The sequence below is a fragment of the Lucilia sericata genome, unplaced genomic scaffold (genome assembly GCF_015586225.1).
Source record: "Lucilia sericata isolate MDLA Ls3-8-SP2 unplaced genomic scaffold, ASM1558622v1 Contig000125F_arrow, whole genome shotgun sequence".
Taxonomy (NCBI): domain Eukaryota; kingdom Metazoa; phylum Arthropoda; class Insecta; order Diptera; family Calliphoridae; genus Lucilia; species Lucilia sericata.
The window spans coordinates 60,383-85,287 of record NW_023994157.1 but is presented as its reverse complement, the minus strand read 5'-3'; the positions used below and the strand labels follow the sequence as shown (position 1 = coordinate 85,287).

Below are 24,905 nucleotides of genomic sequence, written 5' to 3'. Positions count from 1 at the left end.
TAACACGTTAAAAAAACAAGTAATATATCTAGAGATCTTTTATAATTCAAAAAAGAAGTAAGTTTTTACTCATTTTTGCAATTTATTAAAATGTTTGCAATAAGCGAAACATAGAAATATTAATAAATTAGTTTCTTTAAGACATAAATGTTGGTTAGATTTTTTAATAAAGTTATAACAAGATTTGTCGTAGATCGAATTTTATAATATAAAATTTTTGGTTTACTATGTTTTTTTCCTGCATATAAGTGAAATTATTCGAAATATTTTGATAAACATACTAAATGAAACAAATCCATCAGAATAATGAAACAAATCCATTGATAATATAAAATCTTAAATGTAAAGAAGAAATAATATTGATAACAATTTAGTTTATTAAAAAAAATACAAAAAATGACAGACGAACTTTAATACTTTTTAATGTTTGAAAGTAATTTTTCAATTTTTCCAGTAAAAATGTTTATTACAAAAATAGACTCACTCATTAGCATTTTAAGTCATTGTTTTTACTCAGCAATTATCTAAGTAATTGCTTAAAACTAATAAGAAAAATCAGTCTTTGTAAATCGTATAATTTTCTCTGTCAAGTACATATTTAACATTTTTGGTTTATATTGTTAATATTGTATAGAAATTATTATTGTGAAAATGTTTATTATTTTTTTTAATAAATACTGGGAATATGTTTATTCAAGAATTATATAGGGTCACGGAATAGGGAAATTTATATAATAAGAAATAAATCTGTAATTTCTAAATTTTAACAAAACTATGTATCGTAGAGTACAAACAAATATGTACATATGTATGTGTGTATATAGAGTATTGATTGCAAAATAAAGTAGAAATATTAGTGATTCAGTAGCAATAGAATAATTAACAAAAAGAGTATTTTTCTTTAATATTTAAAATTGATATTTTTGATATGTAAATATTGAGCCATATACTATAATTTTAAAAGTATTCTAGAGAAGAAAAATGTTTAATGTAAATAGAAAAGAATACTCCCATTAATTTGTTATTAGAGTATTCAAAATAAATCATGACCATACTCAACATCACAAAATATATGTATCTTCATTAATTAATGTCAACAGTCTTACTCAAGGTTATTTTTCACGTAAACATACCAAAAATATATATACATTGGTTAAATGCATAACAATTTTTTTCCTCATAATTAATGCTTACAAATTAAAAATAAAAAAATGCTTTGTCTTTCCAATTCATCTCCAAAGAATTAGTAATTTCTCTTTAATATTTCAAATTGAGAAAATCTTAATTTAGGTTACATATGTAAACATTGTCTCCATGCTAAAAATTAAAATCGCAAATAATTGTCTACCTGTTAAACGTTTTTTGTATGGACTTTTAACATAACTACATACATATGTATGTATTATACAAAATAAATATATTGGTGTCAATTTTCACTAAAAGTAATTTCTTCCAATTCTGCAAGTTTGCAATTTTACAAAAAATATTTTCTTCCCACAATTTCAAAAAAATATTTTCTTCTTCACTGAAAATAAATGGGGAGGCAAATTTTCATCTGCCTCCCCACTTCCATACTACTGTTCATAAATGCAGTGCAATAGCATCAGCAAACTTTTAAATACATAAACATAACATTGGTGTTATTGTTTTACGTACTTTTTTTAAATTTAAATTAAAACAAGTAGGAAAGTTTAGTCGGGCATGGCCGACCATATAATACCCTACACCATGAGTACATTTTAAAAATTTTTATTTTTCATAACGAATCTTTTATGTTGAATTTTACAAATTTTCTAAATGAGGCTTCATATAGGAGTATAGGTCAAACATGGGCCGATCCTCATTAAATTTGGGAAAAGGATATATTTCTAAATAACAGTTAGTTTTGTTGCGTTTCATTGCGATACAAATGGTTACAAGTCAATTTTAGACGTTTAAGACCTTTTTTTTTTGGGGGGGGGGGGGGTTGGTGTCTAGGGTCAAATAAGGACCGATCATTACGAAAATCTGCAGTGTCATTTATACTTATATAAAACTTATTTGTGCCAATTTTTAGAGAGATAATAGTATATTTCACGTAATTATGGCATAAAAAGTCCAAATCGGGAGGTACAGTTGTATGGGGGCTAAGTGAAATAATTGTCCGATTTCAACCATTTTCAATAGGCTTCGTCCCTGTGCCAAAAAACATGCTTGGTCCAAATTTCATCAAATTATCTTGAAAATTGCGGCCTGTACCTTGCGCACAATGTTTACATGGACAGCCAGCCAGCCGGACTGACGGACGGACATGTCTAAATCGACTCAAAAATGATTCTGAATCGATCGGTATACTTTAAGGTGGGTGCAGGACCAATATTTTTGTGTGTTACAAACATCATCACAAACGTATAATACCCTCCCCACTATAGTGGTGTAGGGTATAAACAGTGTAATTCGATTTTTATTTCTTTAATTCATTCATTAGTAAAACATAAATGAAAAGTAACAAGTGAGAATACTATATTCGGCTGTGTCGAATCTCATATACCCACCATCAAACCGTATGCCGTAAAAGGAACATCAGGGTGATATTTGGAATATGGCTTGAGTCAATTGTGGACCGAGCTCTTTTGTACTAACAAAATATTATTTTTAACAAAATATTTTTGTTCAATTTTTAAACCGTGAGCGTAATTTTCTGAAGGGGGCCTTATATGCGCCAATTATGAACCGATACTCATAAAATTTTGTACATAGATTTTGTTTTGTATAAAACTTGTTAATGCCATATTCCTGTAGGGAAACCTTATATAGGGGCTAGGGTCAGTTATTGATCAATCCTTATTAAATTCGGAATGAAGAATTATGTTGCTAAGTATATCATCATTGCTATACTCGTAATTTTCTGAATCCTCATAAAATTTTCTGAAGAGGACCTTGTTTACATTGAATATCACTCGATTTTATAATCAAGAAATAATTTTTTGAATAATTTTTAGTTGTTCTTCAGAAAAATAATCTCTAGACTTAATTTTTTGTATTGTTTAATTCAAAAATATATGGGCATTTCCATCGTGATGGTCGTACGTTTTAAAGAAATAAAAAAATTATGCAATATGTATTTATATACATACATATTTTTTAAAAATTCTTGTAGTTTTATATAGGGCTTCAATAGCTCTATAATTGGTCAGTTTTCAGAACTAAAAAATCGTTTTCTGCTTTTTTTGTACAAGTCGTAATGTATGACATGATGTGACAAAAATTTCCAATAATGAAATTTGCAATATTATTGAAAATTAATTAATTAAAATTATTTAGTCCATAGAAGTTTTTGAAAACGGACAAATATTTCGACTATTTTATAACATTCTAGTGAAAATAGTTATATAATAAAAAAATATAAAATAATATAACACACATATAACAAAAATTAACACAAATCTTTTAAAAATGCTTATATCAGCATAAATTTAAAAACAAATAATTTTGACATACACAAAAATAGTACAACCTACTTTTTTTTAAAATTGGTCCATGATTAGGCATAGCTTCTATACGAAGTATATATTGAATACTTGGATATATTAACTCAAATCCTGATAATATAAACACTCACAAAACTTTCAAATGTACAACTACGATATTACTGACCCATCTGATGATAATACAATAATCGGTCATAACTCCCATATAAAGCCTATGTCCGAAAATCACTTTTTTCCAAACATTTTTTAAAATGATCATTTGTTGAATTTCTGTGCTTTTTCTTCCACTTGTCAGATAAACCTAATTAAATAAATATCACATCTTTTTATACGAATAGAGCGATGAAATTCGACACACATAAGTTTCATGCTTGCCGAAATCTTTCTATTAAATTTTATATGGATTGGTTTATAATTGACCCTACCCCCCATATAAGGTCCCCTTCGGAAAATGACTGTAATGCCCATTACTGGCTTAATAATAAGAGTAGAGCGATGAATTTCGACACACATAAGTTTTATGCAAGCCAAATTTTCTCTACCAAAATATATGTTTGGATCGGTCCATAATTGACCCTACCCCCATATAAGGTCCCCTTCAAAAAATTACTATAATGTCCATTACAGGCTTAATAATACGAATAGAGCAATGAAATTCGACACACATAAGTTTCATTCTAGCCAAAATCTCTCTATAATATTTTATATGGATCGGTTCATAATTGACCCTACCCCCCATATAAGGTCCCCTTCGGAAAATGACTGTAATGCCCATTACTGGCTTAATAATAAGAGTAGAGCGATGAATTTCGACACACATAAGTTTCATGCAAGCCAAAATCTATATATGGATTGGTCCATAATTTTATGTGGATCGACCCTTAATTTTCCCAACCCCCCATATAAGATCCCCTTCAGAAAATTACTTTAACGCTCATTACTGACTTAAAAATCCGAGTATAGCGATGAAATTCGACTCAAGTAAGTACCTTATAAGCAAAAACCTTTTAACCAAATTTTATGTAGATCGGTCCATAATTGACCCTACCCGCATATATGGTCCCCTTTAGAAAATTACTTTATGAAATCTGATATAAGATACTTTTATGAAACGAAAATCTTTCTATAAAAAGTTTATGCTTAGAAACAAAATCATTCAGAATTTAATGAGGATTGATTTAAAACTGACCCTTCCTTTTACTTATAACACGCTTATTTGTAAATAATGTAAACAATATTTTTTTAATGTAATCAGTTTATGAAAATATTTCTTTAATAAACAATGTTTAAAATTCATGTTTATTAAACATGAATTATATTTTTTATATTCACAAAATATTAATCCAAATATATATTATATAAGTCTGTTCGTTTGTTTGTTCGTCAATCACGCCTAAACGGCTGGACCGATTTTCTTCAAATTTGGAACATAGTTAGATCTATACTTGGAGAGTGTTAAATGCTATATTTTTTTAGAACTCGGACTAAGAAGGGACAAAATATTATAAACTATCAGACATATGTACATATATTTGGAATCCCACCCTTAGGGGGGAAAATGGGTAAAAAAGAGAAATCTGTATTTGCTGCGTAAAGGGACTCAATAAATGCATATTTTCAGACAATTCAAACTACTTCAATGAATAAATAAAACAAATAAATAAACAAGTAAAAATTTATAGTTGGCCAAGGCCGACCATATGATGCCCTACACCAGTGATTATGTAACAAATGTTTGTTATTTTTTAATCATAAAGCATTTAAATTAATTTTTGCCTTAATTCAGAAATATTTTAACAATTTATATGTTATATGGGGATAGGTGGTTAATATGGGCCTATCCTTATAAATTTTGGTAAAGGTATTTACGTCTACATTAAAGTATTTATGTAGAATATCGCCGTAATATTAGTGTTTATAAGTGAATTTGAACCATCAAGTCCTTTTATGAAGGGGACTTTATATGGGGGATGTGATCAAATGAGGATCGATCATTACAAAAATCAGCAGTGTCATTAAAACTTATATAAAACTAAGTTTTGCCGATTTTTGGTGTGATACAAGAACATTTAACATATTTATGAGCTCAAAAGGCAAAAACGTCTAATTATGTGTTCCTTTGCTATATTTTTTGTACTTTTATGAAATTTGAGAAATATATACACATTTTTTATTAATATTATTCCATAATCGTTAAAAAAATTTTTTTACAAAACAATATAAAAGAGGGAAAGGTTCCTCTCTGATGTGATTTTCTTAATAAATGTTCTACAACTTCGATTTCTGAAATGATACAAAATATATTAAACAAAATACATAAATTTGAATAATTCAATGGAGAAAGAGGGTATGGGTAGTATTTTTGGTACTGTGTTGGTACCTTTTATAAATATTGTTCAAATTCAAAGAAATTTCTTTTATAGCATTATAAGGTCACAAATAAATTGTAAGGAGTTTCTTCATAATAAGACCTTTAGCACTTTATGCTTTAAGTCAAGAAATTTTCTCTAAGTTTAATATATATATTATAGTTTAACTAACTAAATAGCATTAGAATTATAATTTTGAACATTTTTATATTTCTGAATGTTGAAAAATTTCAGAAATTGATCTATGGACATAAAGCAGATTTTTTAGTTTTTCTGAAGGGGGAATACTTAAGTATTATTCCCCCGTCAGAATATATTATGAAACCACTTAAAACCCCGGGCAACTCCGGGTACAAAAATCTAGTTACATATAAGATTTTCTTTATAAGCACATTGTGGCATATACAAAAAATTGGGTTTATAATCACTTTAGCGATATAGTCCTCAATTTGTGTGCAATTAAGGGTTGTGACTATAAGCGAAAAGAACTGTACTTCAAAATCAATTCAATTGAATTGGAAATGTAATTCATTTGAATTAGAAACGAATTGAATTCAATCTACAAATTCATTTGAATTGGAAATGAATTGCAATTCATTTTTTCCAAATTCATTTCAATTGGCTCAAATTTCATTCAATTAGTTTTTTGTGTGAAAATAATTATTTCAATATTTGCTAATTCAGTGCATGAATGATTCGCGAAAAATTTATGATTTATTTACATCTCTGATATTTGAGACATTATAAAATTCGTTATGTCATCTAAAGTAAAATCTGTCCATATCCTAATTTATCCCAAACTAATTATTTTTGTTTCAACATCTCAATTGATTCAAAAGTCTCAGTCATTCAATAATTGCCCGTTTTCTGTAACTTTCGAGTCGAGAAAAAAACATTGAAATATTAAGGTGGAAGCACACAACACGCGTTATAGACTTCTGTCAAAAAATGTTGAAATAGTATATTTTCATTTAACAAGTTACACACTGTAGTTTGTAACGCGTCTGCAGCAAAAAGTTCAGCAACTTTCATCTTTTGACGCGTCGGCAGCGGATCAGGGTTGTATTGTTTTGTGTGGAATAATAATAAACTTTAGTGTCCGACCGAACGTTCGGGTACGGGTTCGGAGTTCGGTAAAAAGTGAGGTTCGGTCAATGTTCGGTGTTCGGCGAAATTTTGACCGAACGCCGAACTTTTTATAAAATGTTTTTTTATCATATTTTTATATCATCAAAAAGTTTTAAAAATGCTGAAAATCTGTTTACAGAAGTTATCATACATCCTGTTTTAACCGTTCGTTTTTTCGGCTGATTTGAAAAACTGTTAACCAAAAACTGATTAAAAAGCTAAGAAAAGTGAAACATTTAATTTGAATTATCTAGTTTCGATTATAAATCTTTGATTTCATTTGTAACATCGAAAGTTTCTAGGTTCCTATTCTCAAACGATCTAGACATGTCTGTCAGTCAGTCAGTCTCTTGAAAGAACGATAGGACCTAAACTATTGTTGCAGTTTGATTGGTATTCAAAATGGACAAAATCGGTTTACATTTGGACATGGCCTCCATATAATGTTCGCTTTAGAAAATTACTAACGTTCATAACAGGCTTAAAAATACTAGTATTTTTATGAAATTATACTTAAATTTTTTTATGAACCAAAATTTCATACAATTGGCGAATTGTGTTAAGTATTGTATATATATTTTTTATTTTTTTAAAAACTAATTTTACTGATTCGATAAAATTCATTTTGATTTCGATACATATTTAAAACGAAATTTTGGTCACATTGGATCATAATATCATGTATAACAATATTATGATAAATACAAAAATATCATGATGAAAAATTTTGACGTTAAATACCGTCATATAATATTTTAAAATTGTTACAATAACGATAATATGTTTAGACTACAATCATAATTTTAATCATAATATGTTGCTCTTAGAACATGGTTACCACAACCACGTTTTTTTCAGCGTGCTCTTACAGATAATTATATCATTGTCAATAAATCGTTTAAAAACCAAAAATAAAAAGTATTATTTTATTTTAAAAAAAGTTCGTGTTCACCGAACTTTGAAAACCGAACAAAGTTCGGGTTCGGCCGAACTTTCAAATTTACCGAAGTTCGGGTTCGGTGTTCGGTACCGAACGAAATTTTGAGTTCGGTCGGACTCTAATAAACTTAAATGAAATAAATTTCACCAACAATTAAAGAAAACTATTAAAAAATAAACAAAAACATAAAATTTAGATTTTTAAAACAGTAATAGTCTTAAAAAACATTAAAAGAAAGATCAAAATGACGCGTGGTGTGTAACTTGCAGCTTGTAAAGCGCGAAAAGTTTGAAAAGCGTAAAACGCGTTGCCGCCTCAACGCGTATTGTGTACACCTTTAGAGTCTTCCACTTTTTAGTTGCGTGATTCAAATAATTTTTAAACTAAACACATTACAATTACCCAAAATATATTTGAATTACGTGTGTTCGCCCTGTTTTAAACAAGACGATTATATATTTTTCGATTTTTTTTTGTCGATTCGAAAGTTACAGAACACAGGCACTGGATGCAATTTGCATCACAAACCTTTTAATTCCTTAACATTTTTAAAAATAATTTTTGTGTCGTTTTTCAAAAAATATTTTTTTCATAATTTTATTTTTTTTTCTAAAATTAATTTATTTATTGAAATATTATATACGTATAATAGTTTAGGTACAAAGGAATTGTGCGTGCACTATTATACGAAAATAATTTCTTTACTTAGTTTATTTTTAAATATAGCAATTGTTTCTTACCTGCCGCAATTATATGAAATATACAAGGAATTCGTTGTTTTCCAATTTTATTTGTTGCCACGCACAATAATGTTCCATAATCCAGTTCTGTAATGGGAGTGTACGTTACTGTTGATGATGTTCCTAAAATATAGTAAATGTGTAGGAATTTAAATATGTATGTATTTAATTATTTACAGCTTAATTCCTAAAAATATTTTATTAGATTTTTAATTGTTTTCTAATTCACGGCAATCGTATTCATAAACCTCTAATAGCTTAAAATACGTTTAATAAACTATTGATAAATTGAATCCTTAACCTAACCTTAATTCGGTTGTAAATTAAACTGAAGGCTTACAAAATAGTAAAAAAGCATTAACATTTTATTAAAAATATTCATTTCCTAAAGATTTGCACTTAAAAGCTAATATTCGGCTGTGCCGAATCTTAAATCCCCTTCACCATATTCAAAATCGAAGAAAAATTAATTTATCTTTTTTATATTGTTTTACACAATTTTTAAATTATTAAGGATTTCATTTAATTTAATTTTTTTAAAATTTTTTTTCTAGAACTTATTTTTTTGTTTAATTTTTTCCCATCCCTTCTCAATTTCTCATCTCTGTCAACCAATATTTTGGTTAATAACAAAACAATTACAACATATGTATGTACATACATATGGGCAATTTCGTGTCCGATTTGGATGAAATTAAAAAAATATATATATTTTTTTTGGAAACATAGTAGAAATAGCTATTTGAACTCCCATGGACAACTTTTGCTAGGACCAATAGATGAAAAGTTAAACTCATTTGAATAAAACCCTGTATGACCAAAATGTTCAACTTTGACCTCTAAGTCCAGCAGTTCTTGACCGATAGAGCTGAAAATGTCTGTCTGAATGTGTCTGGCCTACTATCCAATAGTACTTACCTTGGTGCAAGTTTTATCCAAATCGATTTTTTGAGTTGGGTCACTTGTCACGAAATTGCCCATATGTATATCTTCATAGTGCAATAACATATGTACATATGGTTAAATCTAGAATTTTATACCCTACACCATTATAGTGGGGAGGGTATAATGCGTTTGTGCTGAAGGCCCAAAAATATTGGCCCTACCACCCATCTTTAAGTATATCAGTCGGGTCAAATTCTCTCAAAAATTGCGACCTGTAGAGTGCGCATATGGCTTCATCAGGAAGTGATTCTGAGCCGATTGGTATACTTTAAGGTGTGTGTAGGACCAATATTTTTGGGTGTTGCAAACATCAGCACAAACATAATAATAAATGTGTGTATAATAAATATTTTTTTTGGATTTGCTTTATTACCCTGCAGGAAATTAAGCGATAATTGTCTAAAAGCCACTAGTACTATTACTAGTACAGCACAGAAAAAAATATGCACAATTTTTTTCTTAACAATCGTTTGCTTAAATTTAATTTCGATTTTTATAAATATTTTTATTTGGGTTTATAACGAATTTGTTTGATGTTCACACAGAAGGAAAATATTTTCTAACAAACACTTTATTGAAATAAATTTAACTTTCAGTAAATATTTTTACTGATTCAATAAATGTTTTTGTTTGAGTTTTATTTTTATGTCAGCACATGGAATACAACAATAAAACCAGTTTTGGAATGTACTAAAATGAATTGATATAATTCTTATTTGGTTTATAACATTTAATGTATAAGTGTTTCAGTTTTCACAGTACAAAATAATAGTTTCTAGAATTAGAAACGTTTTCTTAAAAATGTTGTAAGTATATATGTAATTTTTTTACTACTTTTAGTTTTAAATATTTTTTGTAAAATTTTTGTTAAAATTTAGTATATATTTTTTAACAAAATTTTTATAGATTCAATAAAAAATTTTCTTATTATTATTGCCAAAATACAATAAATAATTTAACTGTTTCAGATAACATATTTGCTTGAATTTCAGTACAAATACTAATAACTTGTGTTATTGTTTCAGTAAAATAATTGTTTGGAAATGTTGCGATTATTTATTAATGTTTTTCGTAAATAGTATATTATTTTAATAAGAAAAATCCTGAAATTTTTTCAATAAAGAATTTACGAATTTGAGTACTTGATTTTACGAATTTCGTGATAGGTCCTATTTTAGTAAAAAAAATACTTGTTTGATTTTGAATTCCATTTTTTTCTGTGAGCAGACACTAGTACAGAAGAGGTTGGAGTTTTTATGGAAAAATACTATTACTTGAAGTAGTTAAAGAAGCACCACTTGCAGACCGATTTTTATTTGACATGTGTTGGAAAAAATTAATTATTGGAATTATTAAAATATAATTCTAAAACATTTTGCATAAAATAAAGGAAATTTAATAGGGTGATTATTCGACATTTTCCAAAAACCAGTTTTCGAATAGTTGACATTTGAAAAAACCGGTTGACATTTTTCAAATTCAGAAAAATCCGGTTTTTTATTATAAATAACAAAATCTATTTTAATTTGAAAAAAAATTATGTTTAAATTTGGTTAATAAAACATGTCCCGAACTGATTTTTAACAGTTTACAGGAGTTTAATATTGAGATTTCATTTTGTTGAATTTTGTTCGCTGCTGCTTTACCAACACAAATAACACTATGTCCAAGCAAAAAAAGTGTGGAAAAAGATGTAGTATTTTCATCACAACTAGTAACCCGAAGTACTTCAAATTCGGGTGAAAAACCTATGAATTTTACATTAGCGTGTCATTGGAGGGATGTTTTTAATTTTTGACAACTTTGAACTACATCTAATCTTATTATTAGAAGCAGTAAAAATCCTATATTTGGAAAAATAAACCACATTCTTTCAATGTAAATTTCTTATGTAAATTTCATTAGTCTTTCACCCAAATTTGATGTACTTCGAATATGTTATTTGTAGTGACTTTTCTACATCTCATTCCTCACTTTTAAGTGGGTTTCATTTGTAATGAAATATTTGGTTTATAAAAGTGAAAAATATGTTATCGCATTTTTAGATGTGATTAAGATGACGTTTGTAAAGTATGACATCAATTATTTTATGCTGGGGTTAGTCTATGGTAGTATATGTTTGAGCTCCACTGGTTTAAACGATTATAACTTTAGATCTAGTGGTCTAATTTACATTATTTCTTTAATGTAAAAAAAATGGAACAATTCTGTTAAACTTAAGGGACTATGTAATCGGAGCTTATTCTAAAATCCCTGTTTAGACAATTGTTATCCCTTTCACATACAAAACTAAACCGCTGGACTTTTTATGGATATGACTACACCAAACATTTTATTTTGACGTATATTGATAATTTTTGATGAAAAATGAGAATAGTGTTTTCGAAGAATATCGCAGGATATTATCCTTTTTAGCATGTGACATCAAATTCAAAAAAATAACTTATTTTTCTTAGGAAATAACCATTTACTGTAGCTGTGAACTCAAACTTGCGCTAAAAATCGAGAAAAATGAAAGAGTTATAGGCATTCCAACACGTCCATAATATTTTAGCCGCAAATTAATTATTGTAATAGGAATATAATCTTAAGTTTGAAAAAATTTTATCAACAGAAATTCCAGTAAATTTTACAAATAAAATTTGTTGATTAATTTATAAAAGGTGTTTTAGAAAAATATACTCTAGTTCCTCGACTCCAATATTTTAAAAATTTACACGGGCTGTATTATTATTTACTTCAAAATTTAATTTAAGTAATCTTTGAATACACAGCAAATAAAAGTATTCGAAACAGGTTTTTAAAAAGTAAAAAACCGGGTTATTCGATATTCGAAAAATCATTTAGAAAAAACCGACACTGGTAAAACAAAAGAAAAACAGTTTAAAACCGGTTGAAAAACCGAGTCGATCACCCTAAAATTTACAAACATTTCCTTTCAAATTAGAGGATAAATAGTGAATGACTGTTTAGGTATAGTTGGATACAGAGCCCCATGTAAGTACGTCTTTTAAATTTTAAAATAGCAATGAGTGTCATATGTACATATGTATGTATGTACTTATTTTATCGCAAATGTATTCAAGGCAATACCTGAATGCAATTTGGTGGACATTATATGTATAACCCACGATATCAACGTTGGTGGGGCAGATAGAAACCAGAATTTCTTCAAACTTATATAATATACAAAATTACAAATTTTTTTATTTGAATTGATTTTTTATAAACAAAACAATATAAAAACCAATTTTGTTGTAATTTTTACTTGGAACCTAGCAGGAGGATTACAAAGGAGCAAAATCACCAATTACGGTGACTTTTTGTGAACATTAGAACTAGTAATAAACTGGTCCTAAAGGACCCAATTGGGTCCAAGTGTACTAGTATAAGTCCAGAACTAATGGTACTAGTAATTTTTCAAGCAGACTCAATGTTAATTTGAGCATTAAGATGGTATAGGAAAGTTTACAGTTGGGAACTAGTACTGGTGATTTTGGTACTAGTAAAGTACTAGTTTTTTACTAGTTCCATGTGCAAAAAGGTTTTCAGGGGCACTGAATAAGATTTTGCAAGAAAAAATTTAAAATTCAAAATGACGAATCCAAAATGGCGGTCGACAGTTTTAAAAATTGACTTGGTGGAATATTTAATGAACACACATTGTAAATTTTTTATTTTTGATAACAAATGCGAATTCAGATTTTAAAATTGAAAAATCTAAATACAATATGGCGGATCAAACATAGCCGAAATAGTAGATCAGTGTATCTACGTAATAAATAAACATCACATATAAGGTTTTCGGAGACGCTAATTAAGATTTTGTAAGAAAAAATAAAAAAATAAAAATGGCGGATCCAATCAACATTTTTACAACAACATTCAACATTTTTAAAATTGACTAAATGGTCATGGTCACTGATTACAAAATTCAATGAACTAAGCTGATGATGGCGGATCAAACATAACCAAATAAAGTAAAACACTATTTGGGTAACGTATATCGGGGCATAATATTAAGAAATCTTAATTAGATTTTAAAATATTAAAAATGACGGATCCACTATGGCGGCCTTCAATTTTTGTTTATTAAATTAAGCTATTTTAAGTAAATATGTTTTGTGGGTTAATAGGCGCTAATCGGAAATATAAAGGTGAATTTTAAATACATACTAATAAAAACAATTTCAAAATGGTCACTTATATAAAAACTGTGACTGTCGGGTACATTCAGAAAAACTGTTAATGGTTTAAACCATATAGCAGCATATAGGCGAAAGGGATTGTCAAAGACCTAAGTCCCCTGTCAAAAACCTAACTGGTGAGAACGTATTAGTAGAAGCACAAAAATAAACACAGTTGTTGAAAAGGTGCTAAATAATAAATGTATTTTTGATACTTTTTTTTATGTTATTACTGGGATTTCATATACTAGTGAATGAAAATATATGTTAATTAATTTTTTTCAGAAGATATTTCATCTTAAAACATATTATATTATGTTAATATATTTCACATATATATATTATGTGAAATACTTTATTCATTTTCAATACGAAAATTTACTACTTTTCGTTTTCCAGTTTTAATTAAAAACGTTTGTAAAATATTAATTATTTTCGGGGTTTTAAATACTTTAAAAGTGTGGCACAAAATAATAAATATTAACTTTAAGTGATAAGAAAAACTATTAAGTGCTAACATGCTCGCAATTTCGCGAAGAATATTTGATGTTTTGTGAGTGCGTTTAGTTCTCTCAAGTTGTTTTATTCTCTCAGAACTCGTCTGTGTGAAGAGAATAACAATTTTTGTTTGACAACCCCTTCAGTTTCGCCTACTATATGGTTTAAACTATTAAAAAATTATAAAAACGTATTAAACAAACACAAGTCGCCATTCTGAATTTGCCATTTTTATAAATGCAAGGTAAAAATTTATCAATATTATTATAAGAATGTATTTTTGTCAACTTTTTATTTTTATTTATTCTTGGTACAAATTTGATTAGTTTGAAAGACTATTTTTATATTACCGGCAATAGCTCCGAAATTTATAAACGGTCGCAGACAGTTGCAAAATTCTAGACAGAGAACATCTTAAGGAACATATTGGTACTATTATCATTAAAATATCCTTTGGCACTAGGTGTTGAAAGTTTAAGTTTTTGGAAAAATACATATTTTTGAAGATTAAATAAAAAATTTTTACCAATAATATTTAAAATGCTAACTTATTTTACTTCTGTTTTAAGCGTTAGTTTCTTCTTTTTAATTCTCTATCATTTTATATACATATGTATGTATGTATATTTTTGGACATTTGTGAAAAATATATATTACTTTCGAAAAATAAATAATTTACACAAAAATATGAAATTTTGACTTTGATCTTATGCCATTTGAAAACGGTAACACACAATGATAAAAAAATACAAGTATAAGCTCCAGTCTCCAGTTTAATAATTCAAAACTTTTTTCCTCTCTACCTGAAATTGGTTCGGTCCTTAAAAAAATTATTGGATTTATCTTTGTGGGGGCTGGGGCAAAAATTGGACCGATCCTTTAAAGATTTATTAGTGGAATTTATGTTTATATAAAAGTTATTTGTGCCGAATTTCATCGTGATACTAGTTTTTATTTGTTATTGGGGCTAGGTGGCTAGGTGAAATAATGAACCGAGTTCAACCATTTTCAATAGAGTTCGTCCTTGGACCAAAAGAGACGTATGTGCTGAATTTCATCAAAATATCTTATAAGTATACCTTAAAGTATAACGATCGACTCAGAATCACTTTCTGGGCTTTTTATGTCATAACTACGTCAAATATATTACTATCTCTCCAGAAATCGGCACGACTAAGTTTCATATAAGCACTGCCGATGTAATAATCGTGTTGTAATTCATTTTTATAATACCTGTTTACCTGTTTTTCTATTTTCAATTCATTAATTATTTTTTCATATTTTAATTCATTCTTTGTCTAATTGTTAAAATAATAGTTATATGTTTTTTATAAAAAAATCGTATTTAACCTTATTGGAAAATAAGGAAATAATCATTTCATTTGGCGAAAGAAACCACGTACAATGGATGCTCAAGCAATATCACAATTACTTCAACATACAAATCAACAATTTTTGAATCAACTGATGGACAAAAATCATCACAGAATATCAAGGCTGCTTGTATCAGAAAAATCTCAATCGCCTGTGCCAATTTTTCGTAATTTTTCAAAAACCTTGCTGCTAGAGTTGAATTTTATAAGACAAAAATTTTACCAAATCATTTCATTTGGCGAAAGAAACCACGTACAATGGATGCTCAAGCAATATCACAATTACTTCAACATACAAATCAACAATTTTTGAATCAACTGATGGACAATAATCATCACAGAATATCAAGGCTGCTTGTATCAGAAAAATCTCAATCGCCTGTGCCAATTTTTCGTAATTTTTTAAAAGCCTTGCTGCTAGAGTTGAATTTTATAAAACAAAAATTTTACCAAATCAAACGTATGCAGATTGTATTGCAGATCTTAAAGATGCGTCAAAAGAATGTCAATTTTACTGCGAAAAAGAAGGCTGTTCTCACTCGTATGTGGATAATGAAATTCGACATGTTAGTCATACATACTCCACACGATAAAGTGCGTTCTGCAGTACTTTAAAAAACAAATCCGACTTTGGAAGAAGTTATAGCCAACATATATGAATCAACTATCAACACATGTTTGGAAATCAAAGGGGAGGAAAATGCCGTCTATGCCGTCCAACATTTAAAAAAAGGTACCTTTCAAAAGATTTAATGATAATAGTTTCAAATCGTGTCCAGCCTGTGGCACTTCCCATCAAAGAAAAGACTGTTTTCATTACAAAAACAAAACAGTTTGCACCATTTGTTCAAAACAAGGTCACATCTCCAGTGTTTGTCAAACTAAGTCAAATTCCACTGGTACATCAATCGCAACTAAAACATATCGTTATAAGCGTAATGATCAGGTAAATTCGGTGTCTTTTGGAGATGATTCTTTCGAATCCATTGATTTTACTGAAATTTTTGAGCCATCGCAACTAGAAATTTATAATTCCAATTTGTCAAAAGATGATAAAATATTAGTGGTTCTTAATGTCAACAAATCAGGTTGCTACTTGTTCATTAATTGGTTTGACAACTTAGGACAATCAAAGTGCATACCAACAGAAAAAATTTTAAGAACTTATGGTGGTAGTTCCCTTCCTTTGAAAGGGTATATAACGGTCAATGTTGTTTGGAATAATTGTTCTCAATATTTACCTCTTTATGTAGTTCACAATAACAAGGACACTAATATTCTCGGGTTAGATTGGTTTCGTAAGTTAAATTTGAAATAAAAATTTCTCTTGGTAACGATATAAATTTATGTAATATCGATACTCCAAAGACATCTTAAAAACATTTGTCAGATGCCATAAATCATATTACTAGTGTCCATAATACTATTTTTTCACAAACTCTTGGTCAATGTACAACATTTAAAGCCGAAATAACATTGAAATGGGATGCTAAGCCAAAATTTTGCAAGCCTTATAACATTCCTTTTGGCCAACATGAAGCTGTTTAAGCTGAATTAGATCGCTTAGTATCTTTAAATGTTATAAAACCTACACACAGAAAACAGATCGGTCGGAAATCAGTTACAATTACAAATAGTTATAAACTGCAATAGAATATTAATTGTTGTCATCGAAAATCTCTAAATTTAAATAATTTTTCATAATAAGAACTGAAAAACCATAACTGTAATCGAAACAAGTTTCATACAACTCTTAATTTAGTTGATATAACCAATTTAAGCGTTTTAAACAATTATTTTATTGTATTGTCAATCACGACCAAATTAACACTTATAATTTTTCGCACTAGTCGGAAACATCAGTACTTATAATCAAAAATTTGTTTGGGTAAGCTAAAAATAGGTTATTAGTTATTGTGTACCCATATTTCTATAATCAGTATAGAAAAATTTATTGTCCTTGATACACTTAAGCTTAATTGGGTGCTTCCAACTTAAAAATTATAAATTTCTATTATCTTGATTATGTTAAAGCTTTATTCGGTATTCCCAACTGACTACATAAAATAAACGGTAAATTTTCATTGAAGATTTAAAAATATTTAGTACTGAGAGTGTGTGCCAATCGGAAACAATTTACTTGAAAATGTAGGTATGTACATAAAGACCATTTCCCTCTACCAAATTAGAATTAGAAATGACAATACTTTATTTCCAGAAAATTTTATGCCGAACGGAATTATGTGTGGAAGAATTTTGTGATCCTATGCAAGCCTGGTTTTGAATTCGGTGCAATTAATTCCAATATACACATACGGAGTGGGCAGGATCGATTCCAAAATGAATATATGTATATTCAAATTTTTATAAAGAATAAATAAATAAATTAAATCATATAATATGTAATAATATATAAACGTTTTTAATTGGTCCGTAATATTGATAGTTTAGGTATTTGTAACCGAATTAGTTTTTTAAATAGTTAGGTGTACCGTATTTTTAAACAACAATTACACTTCCTATAACCGAAAATTCGGTAATTAGAACCACTTTCTGTTCTAAAAATACAGAGTTAGCAATCGAAATATTCGTTAACTGCAATCGAATTAACTGATAGTGCTTAGAACCGACCAAATTCGGCACTATTACAAATGTTGAAGGAAAAATGCTGTATGCTATTAAATGTAAGTGGGGTAATATAAGAAGACATCAAAATCAGATAAAAAGCCGATCATCGCAAAACATACCCAATCTACAAACTGATAAAGATACTGATATTATTGAATTTCCAATTAATACATACAACAATTTAGAACAGCATTCCAGCTCCGGAACAAATGAGCCAATACAAGGTAGAAACCCAACTCTCCACTATATATCACCAGAGAACGTTGAACTATTTTTCGGATGTTCGGAAGCAACAACACCAACAAATAGATTAAAATGCAAACACTTAACATTTTCGCTATATTCCCTTAGCTGCGTAAATTTCCTTCGGTCCACTCTCTACATCGGACACACAAGCCTTAATGTCCGTATTTAACCATGAATGTACACATAAAATCAAAGTAAAAGCTGTGGTATTAATTGGAGATTTGCAGCAGCATATTGGGCAATTCGGTTAATGCACCAAGACTTTTTTGAAAATTTGTTAAATCTTCTAAGTGAAAACGATGTCAGATTCCTTTATGCACCAGCTTTGTTAGAATTTGTTAATTCTTTAAATGTGAAAGACCATTTAATTATGTCAAATATACTTAAGAACCAGGTACAATGGAGACTTATTGCGCTTAAGAAGGGATTATTACATTCAAAAGATGGATACCACATGCAAGTAGCTTAGTTGCTTAGTTGTCCACCTTTTATATAAATTTTATGGAGATGAATACAAAGTCAATATGTTCTTTTTTTAATACACATTAATAATATTCTGTGGACTGTATTTTGTTAATAATTTTAAGATTTAAGTTTAAATTGTTCGCTATTAAATAAAATATATATTCTTAAGAAATTTTGGGCAGAATGGTGACATAATTTCTATGATAAAAATGAGTCAATACAATATTTATAGATTGATCCCATTTGAAGTTGTTTCCACGATTTAATAATTTATTATCTTATATGCTGAATTAAATTAAAATGGTAACAATTTTATTGAATTGATCAGTTGTTTCTTTTATTTGTTAATATTTAAAAATTTTCAAAGAATTTTTTATAACGAATAATTTATTGACGTTAAGTTGGTGAATTTATTTGCAGTGGTGTTTATTTTATAATGTATTCTTAGGGATGTATTTTAGAGAAAAAAAATTTGTATCATTTAACAAATTTTGACAATTTAGAGGAAAAAATTGTAAAAGGAAAAGGACGCAAAGGACATTTAAATAAGTCCTAAACATTTGAAATTAATGAAATATAATGTTAACCAGATTAAAAAAATAAAAATATAACTTAAAAAACACACTATTTCCAACACTACATTTTTGTGCAACTAATATAAGTAAACGGCTGAGTTAGGTTTTTTTCGGGAGAGTTGGCCTTCTACGGTAATATTCTATGCCAGCAAGGTTTGGACCATATTAAGTCTGGGGGAATGTTGTAATTCATTTTTATAATCAAGTTACCTGTTTTTCTATTTTCAAATTCATTAATTACACAGTGAGTCAAAATAAACGAAAATCGAAATACCTGGGAAGTGATATTATTTTTCTGAAAGGTGGATCCGACTAGAACAAGAAAATGTTTTTGAAATTTCCCAAACACCTCCAAAATCTTGAGATTCGGGTAAAAAACGGGTTTTCATATCTTTAAGCACTTAAAAGGCAGTAACTTAGTTGAATCTCAACCGATTTTAAGTTTTTGAACGGATTTAGAAAGCAGAAGCTTTCTAAATCCTAGAAACCCAGTAACCTAGAAAAATATGTGTGCATTTCATGGGCAAACATGTTTTTGATTTTAGTTTTGCACCGTTTTTAAAGTTTGGAGATGTTTTTTCAAAGTATTTTATATAGGAACCGTACTATTTATTAATGTATTAGAAAACTATGTATATTAATGAGAAAAACGCAACTTTGTTTTTTAAAATCAGTTAACAATTGACGACATTATTAATATTTTTCTTAATACAAAATTGTTCAAAAACTGATTTTCTGAAGGATGCTTTATATGGGGGATAGGACTAAATGTGAACCGATCCTCATATAATTTTGTGGGAAGATTTATGTTTATTTAAAAGTTATTTATAAAGAATTTCATCGTGATATTGATATTAAAAGGATAATTATGGAATTCAAGTCATTTTCTGAAGGAGGGTTTGTATGGGGACTAGGGTCAAATAAGTCGGTATTATTTAAAGAATCAGCAGTATCACTAAGGATTACAGCAAATTCATTTATGTCGATTTTTGTATTGATCGGACCTTATTTGACCCTAGCTCCCACACAAATCCTCCTTAAAAAATGACTTTAATTCCATAATTATCTTAATTATATTAATATCACGATGTAATTCAGCATAAATATCTTTTATATAAACATAAATATTTCCACCAAATATAATGAGTATCGGACTCTATTTAACCCTATCCCCCATATAAAGCATCCTTCAGAAAATAATTTTTTGAACAATTTTGTATTAAGAAAAATATCAATAACGTCGTCAATTGCTAACGGATTTTTAAAATCAATGTTGCGTTTTACTCTTAAATAAACATAGGCTTATAATCAATTCATAAATAGTACGGTTCCTATATAAAATACTTTGAAAAAACATCTCCAAACTTTAAAAAATGTGCAAAGCTAAAATCAAAAACATGTTTGCCCATAAAGATATGAAAACCCGTTTTTTTACCCGTATCTCAAGATTTTGGAGGAATCTCAAAAAGAGATTCTTGTTCTACTCGGATCCGCCTTTCAGAAAAATAGTATCACTTCCCAGGAATTTATTTTTGCCGCATAGTGTTATTTTTTCATATTTTAATTCATTCTTTGTCTAATTGTTAAAATAAATAGTTATGTTTTTTTTATAAAAAATTTGTATTTAACCATATTGGAAAATTAAGGAAATAATAATCATTTCAAATCGGCTTTTATTTGATTATAAATAAATTACTTTAATACTTCGTAATTAAGATAAAATTGAACATAAAAGTTTATTTATGAAAAATAAATAATTTTTAAAATATACTCCACGTATAGCCATATCGGTTTTGTACAAAAGCACTTTGTACTCCAAGTCTAGAGCAGACCGTAGTGCAACTAGCCAGTACAATTGAGCTCACTTTAATTTTGTTTGTTTAGCCTTAGCTTCAATGACATAGGTCCATATTTTTTTTTGTTTTTAATATGTCTATTATTTTTGTAAGTGAGACATTTAAAATTTGATAAATCTATGTATATGAAAGACTTTAGTATGATGTCTTCAGTTCCTAAAAACCTAATTTTACAGTAAATGAGAGGTATGTACTAGGGTTGTCAACTATTCGTGTTTAAAATAATTCGAATAAAAATGTACAATATTTTTTTCATTCGAGTAGTCGATTAAATTTTTAAAATTATTCGAACGAATAAAAGTTTTTATTCCAATAATTTAATAAAATATAAATAAAATTTGCCAAACACCTTCAAAATCTTAAGATAAGGGTAAAAACGGCTTTCGTACATTAATGAATCAAGTAACTTAGTTGAATTTCAACCTATTTTAAATTTCTCAACGAATTTGAAGTGAAACTGATGCCTTTATTATGATATACATATACGATGTTTAACTAACCTGTTTTGCAGCCGTTTTTACAAACTGATTTATAAAAGAAAATCGTACTATTTACTATGGCTACACGGTTGTCAGATCTAACAATATTGCCAGAAAAATTTGTAGAAAATGTCTTGCAATCGTGTAAACTTACAATTTTTGTCTGACAATGTTGTTAGAGAAGGCATTGTCAGACCATTGTCATGCTGTTACCTGATAACAATATTGTCAGAACATTTGTTGTTCTGGCAATGTTATTGCCAGAACATTGTCAGACATTGCTATTTCATTTCATATTGTCAGATGTACTACTTTTTAACATCTGAAAATCGCGTCATTGTCAGATAAAAAACGTATAAAAAAGGTAAACAAAGTGTTTGTGCAAGAAAATAAAATTAATAAAATAAAGAAAAAGTATCTTAAACAATTTTGTGCTAGTGGTAAAAAGGAATGGACAGTGAAAATTATTTAGGTTAATATTTTGATGGCGGGGAAGCACTTGACCATGTGTTCCAGAACATAGCCGGGAGTTTCTCCGGTGTGTAAAAAAGTAAACGGAAGTCTTATCGTAAAAAAGTGAAGACATCTTGGTCACATGAGAACATCTTAAAGCTAATTCAGGATGTTGAAACAAGACGTTCCTTATGGGATGCCATTCCTACAAGCTTAAATGACTGTAAAAGGAAATGAACTAATCTACGCAAAAAATCTTGCCAAGGTACTTTTATTCCAAAATATTTTAACAATTTGTTGCCAAAATGTGATTTCCTGAAAGATGGGAACAAAGGTAAATATGGTCCTATTAGTATAAATTTTGGTAGAGCGATTTACGATGGCATTCAAGTAATTTATGCAGAATTTCATCGTGATACTTATCTTTAAAGTGAATTTTTAACTTTGTCATTTTCTGAAGGGGACTTTGTATTTTGACAAGGGTCAAATGAGGCCCGATCATTACTAAAAGCAGCAGTATCATTTAAACGTACATATATAAAACTAAGATTTGCCTGTTTTACATGGACACACAGACGGACCGACGAACATAGCTTAATCGACTCAGAAAGTTTTTGAGCCGATTGGTATACTTTAAGGTGTGTAGGACCAATATTTTTGGGTGTTTCAAACATAAGCACAAAAGCAGAATACCCACCCTCTATAGTATTTTTTAGTAGTGTAGTTTGGTAGTTTTGATCCTTTTTAGTTATTCAACTGGTGAAATTTTTGCTACTTTTTGTTCTTGAAATGATACTTTTTGAATCTTTTATAATATTGAACATAGAAACGCAAAATTAAACTCTCAGTTTACTGATGAAATGGCCTCCGGTAGGTTAGTGGTTAGTGTTCTAGTCTGGTAGACCGGAGGTGGTGGGTTCGATTCAAACCTGAGGCACTGGTTAAGGAGCGCACAACAGGCCCGATAGAGGCCTAGGTGTATTTCTTCGGATTTGATGTATATATGTACATCCTCCTTTCAAACTAACTAACTAGCTACTGATGAAATCTAGTCTATAAAAGTACCCTTTCTAGTACATTTCGTTCTCCAACTGGTACTTTTTTATTTTCCTGTATAATCCTAATTAAATGACAGTAGTGGACTTTTTGGTAATTTATCGTAACAACTGCTATTTTTGAATTTTGTATCATATAGAACCTAGAAACAAAAGTAAACAGAGTCTTGATTAAAGAAAAATGTACAGTATTGATTACGTTTATTTTATTACGACGATGAACACCAGGTAATGCAAGTTAAATATACAAAATTATTTTACAAAGTATAGAAAGTATTGTACAAATATCTTGATAAATTCTTATTGGCGACTGATATGTTTGTATTGAAATCTATTTCACCTTCTTCGACGAAGTACGTTGTAAATTCATTTTGCACATCTTTGGCATTAAGTGCGTCTGTTCTAGTTCTTTGTAATGGAAACATTGATTTGCCCATCGTTTCTTCCCGGCGCCAATCGCCTGGAACAAGTGTACTGCTGCTATCATAATGATCAAATGCATTTGGCGGTGCATACTTTTTCCTGTTTGTGACCATCAAATAGTTATGAAGCACGCAACAAGCAAGAGTTACTTTTTTAGTCTTTTCAGCATCCAGGCAGATCGGCTTTCGAAACACCCTGAAACGGGCAGACATGATGCCAAATACATTTTCTATTATACGCCGACCGCGAATCAATCGGTAATTGTACACTCGTTGAACCATTGTTAGACCTCGTTGGGCATAGGGTTTCATCAGATTCGGCCGCATAGCAAATGCATCGTCAGCGACAAGCACATAAGGAACTGGCATTTTTCTTCCAGGGAGTGCTTTAGGTGGTGCCAAACAAAGCTTATTAGAATCCAGTGCTTTTCCAAATATGCAACTATTAAACACACCGCACCTGAAAACCGTCTGTTGCGACCGACATCAATATACAAAAATTTGTATTCCGCATCTGCAATACCCATCAATACAATAATACTGTGCGTACCTTTATAATTATAAAATATGCTGCCAGCATCCATCACCACATGCTTACCATCAACTGCTCCTATACAGTTGGGAAAGTGCCACAACTCATTAAATTTGCTGGCAATAGACATCCATGCATCTGTATCACATGGTGTCTAGAAGAAAACTTAATGTTATAACTTCTATATAGTTACAAATAATTAACTTACCTGAAGATATTTACTAGGGTGATCGACTCGATTTTTCAACCGGTTTTAAAACCGGTTTTTTCTGCTTTACCAGTGTCGGTTTTTTCTAAATGTTGATTTTTCGAATATCGAATAACCCGGTTTTTTCACTTTTTAAAAACCGGTTTCGAATACTTTTATTTGCTTTGTATTCAAAGATTATTTAAATGAAATTTTGAAGTAAATAATACAGCCCGTTTAAATTTTAAAAATATTCGAGTCCAGGAACTAGGATATATTTTTCTAATGCACTGGTTAAACTTTTTTGATTTTCCTAATTAATTAAAAAAATTTATTTGTAAAATTGATAACTGTTTA

The 24,905-nt window shown here is 29.0% G+C and overlaps 1 protein-coding gene across 1 annotated transcript in view; it reads right to left on the bottom strand.

Annotated features, from left to right (window-relative positions):
* Nucleotides 1-24,905, bottom strand: part of LOC119600879 (carcinoembryonic antigen-related cell adhesion molecule 1) — a gene marked incomplete at its 5' end in the record, with an annotated part of 210,303 nt that overhangs the window by 150,430 nt on the left and 34,968 nt on the right. Inside the window, one exon of the mRNA XM_037951445.1 lies at nt 8,648-8,770. Within this exon, the coding sequence (XP_037807373.1) occupies nt 8,648-8,770 (123 nt within the window). The remainder of the gene's footprint in view (nt 1-8,647; nt 8,771-24,905) is intronic.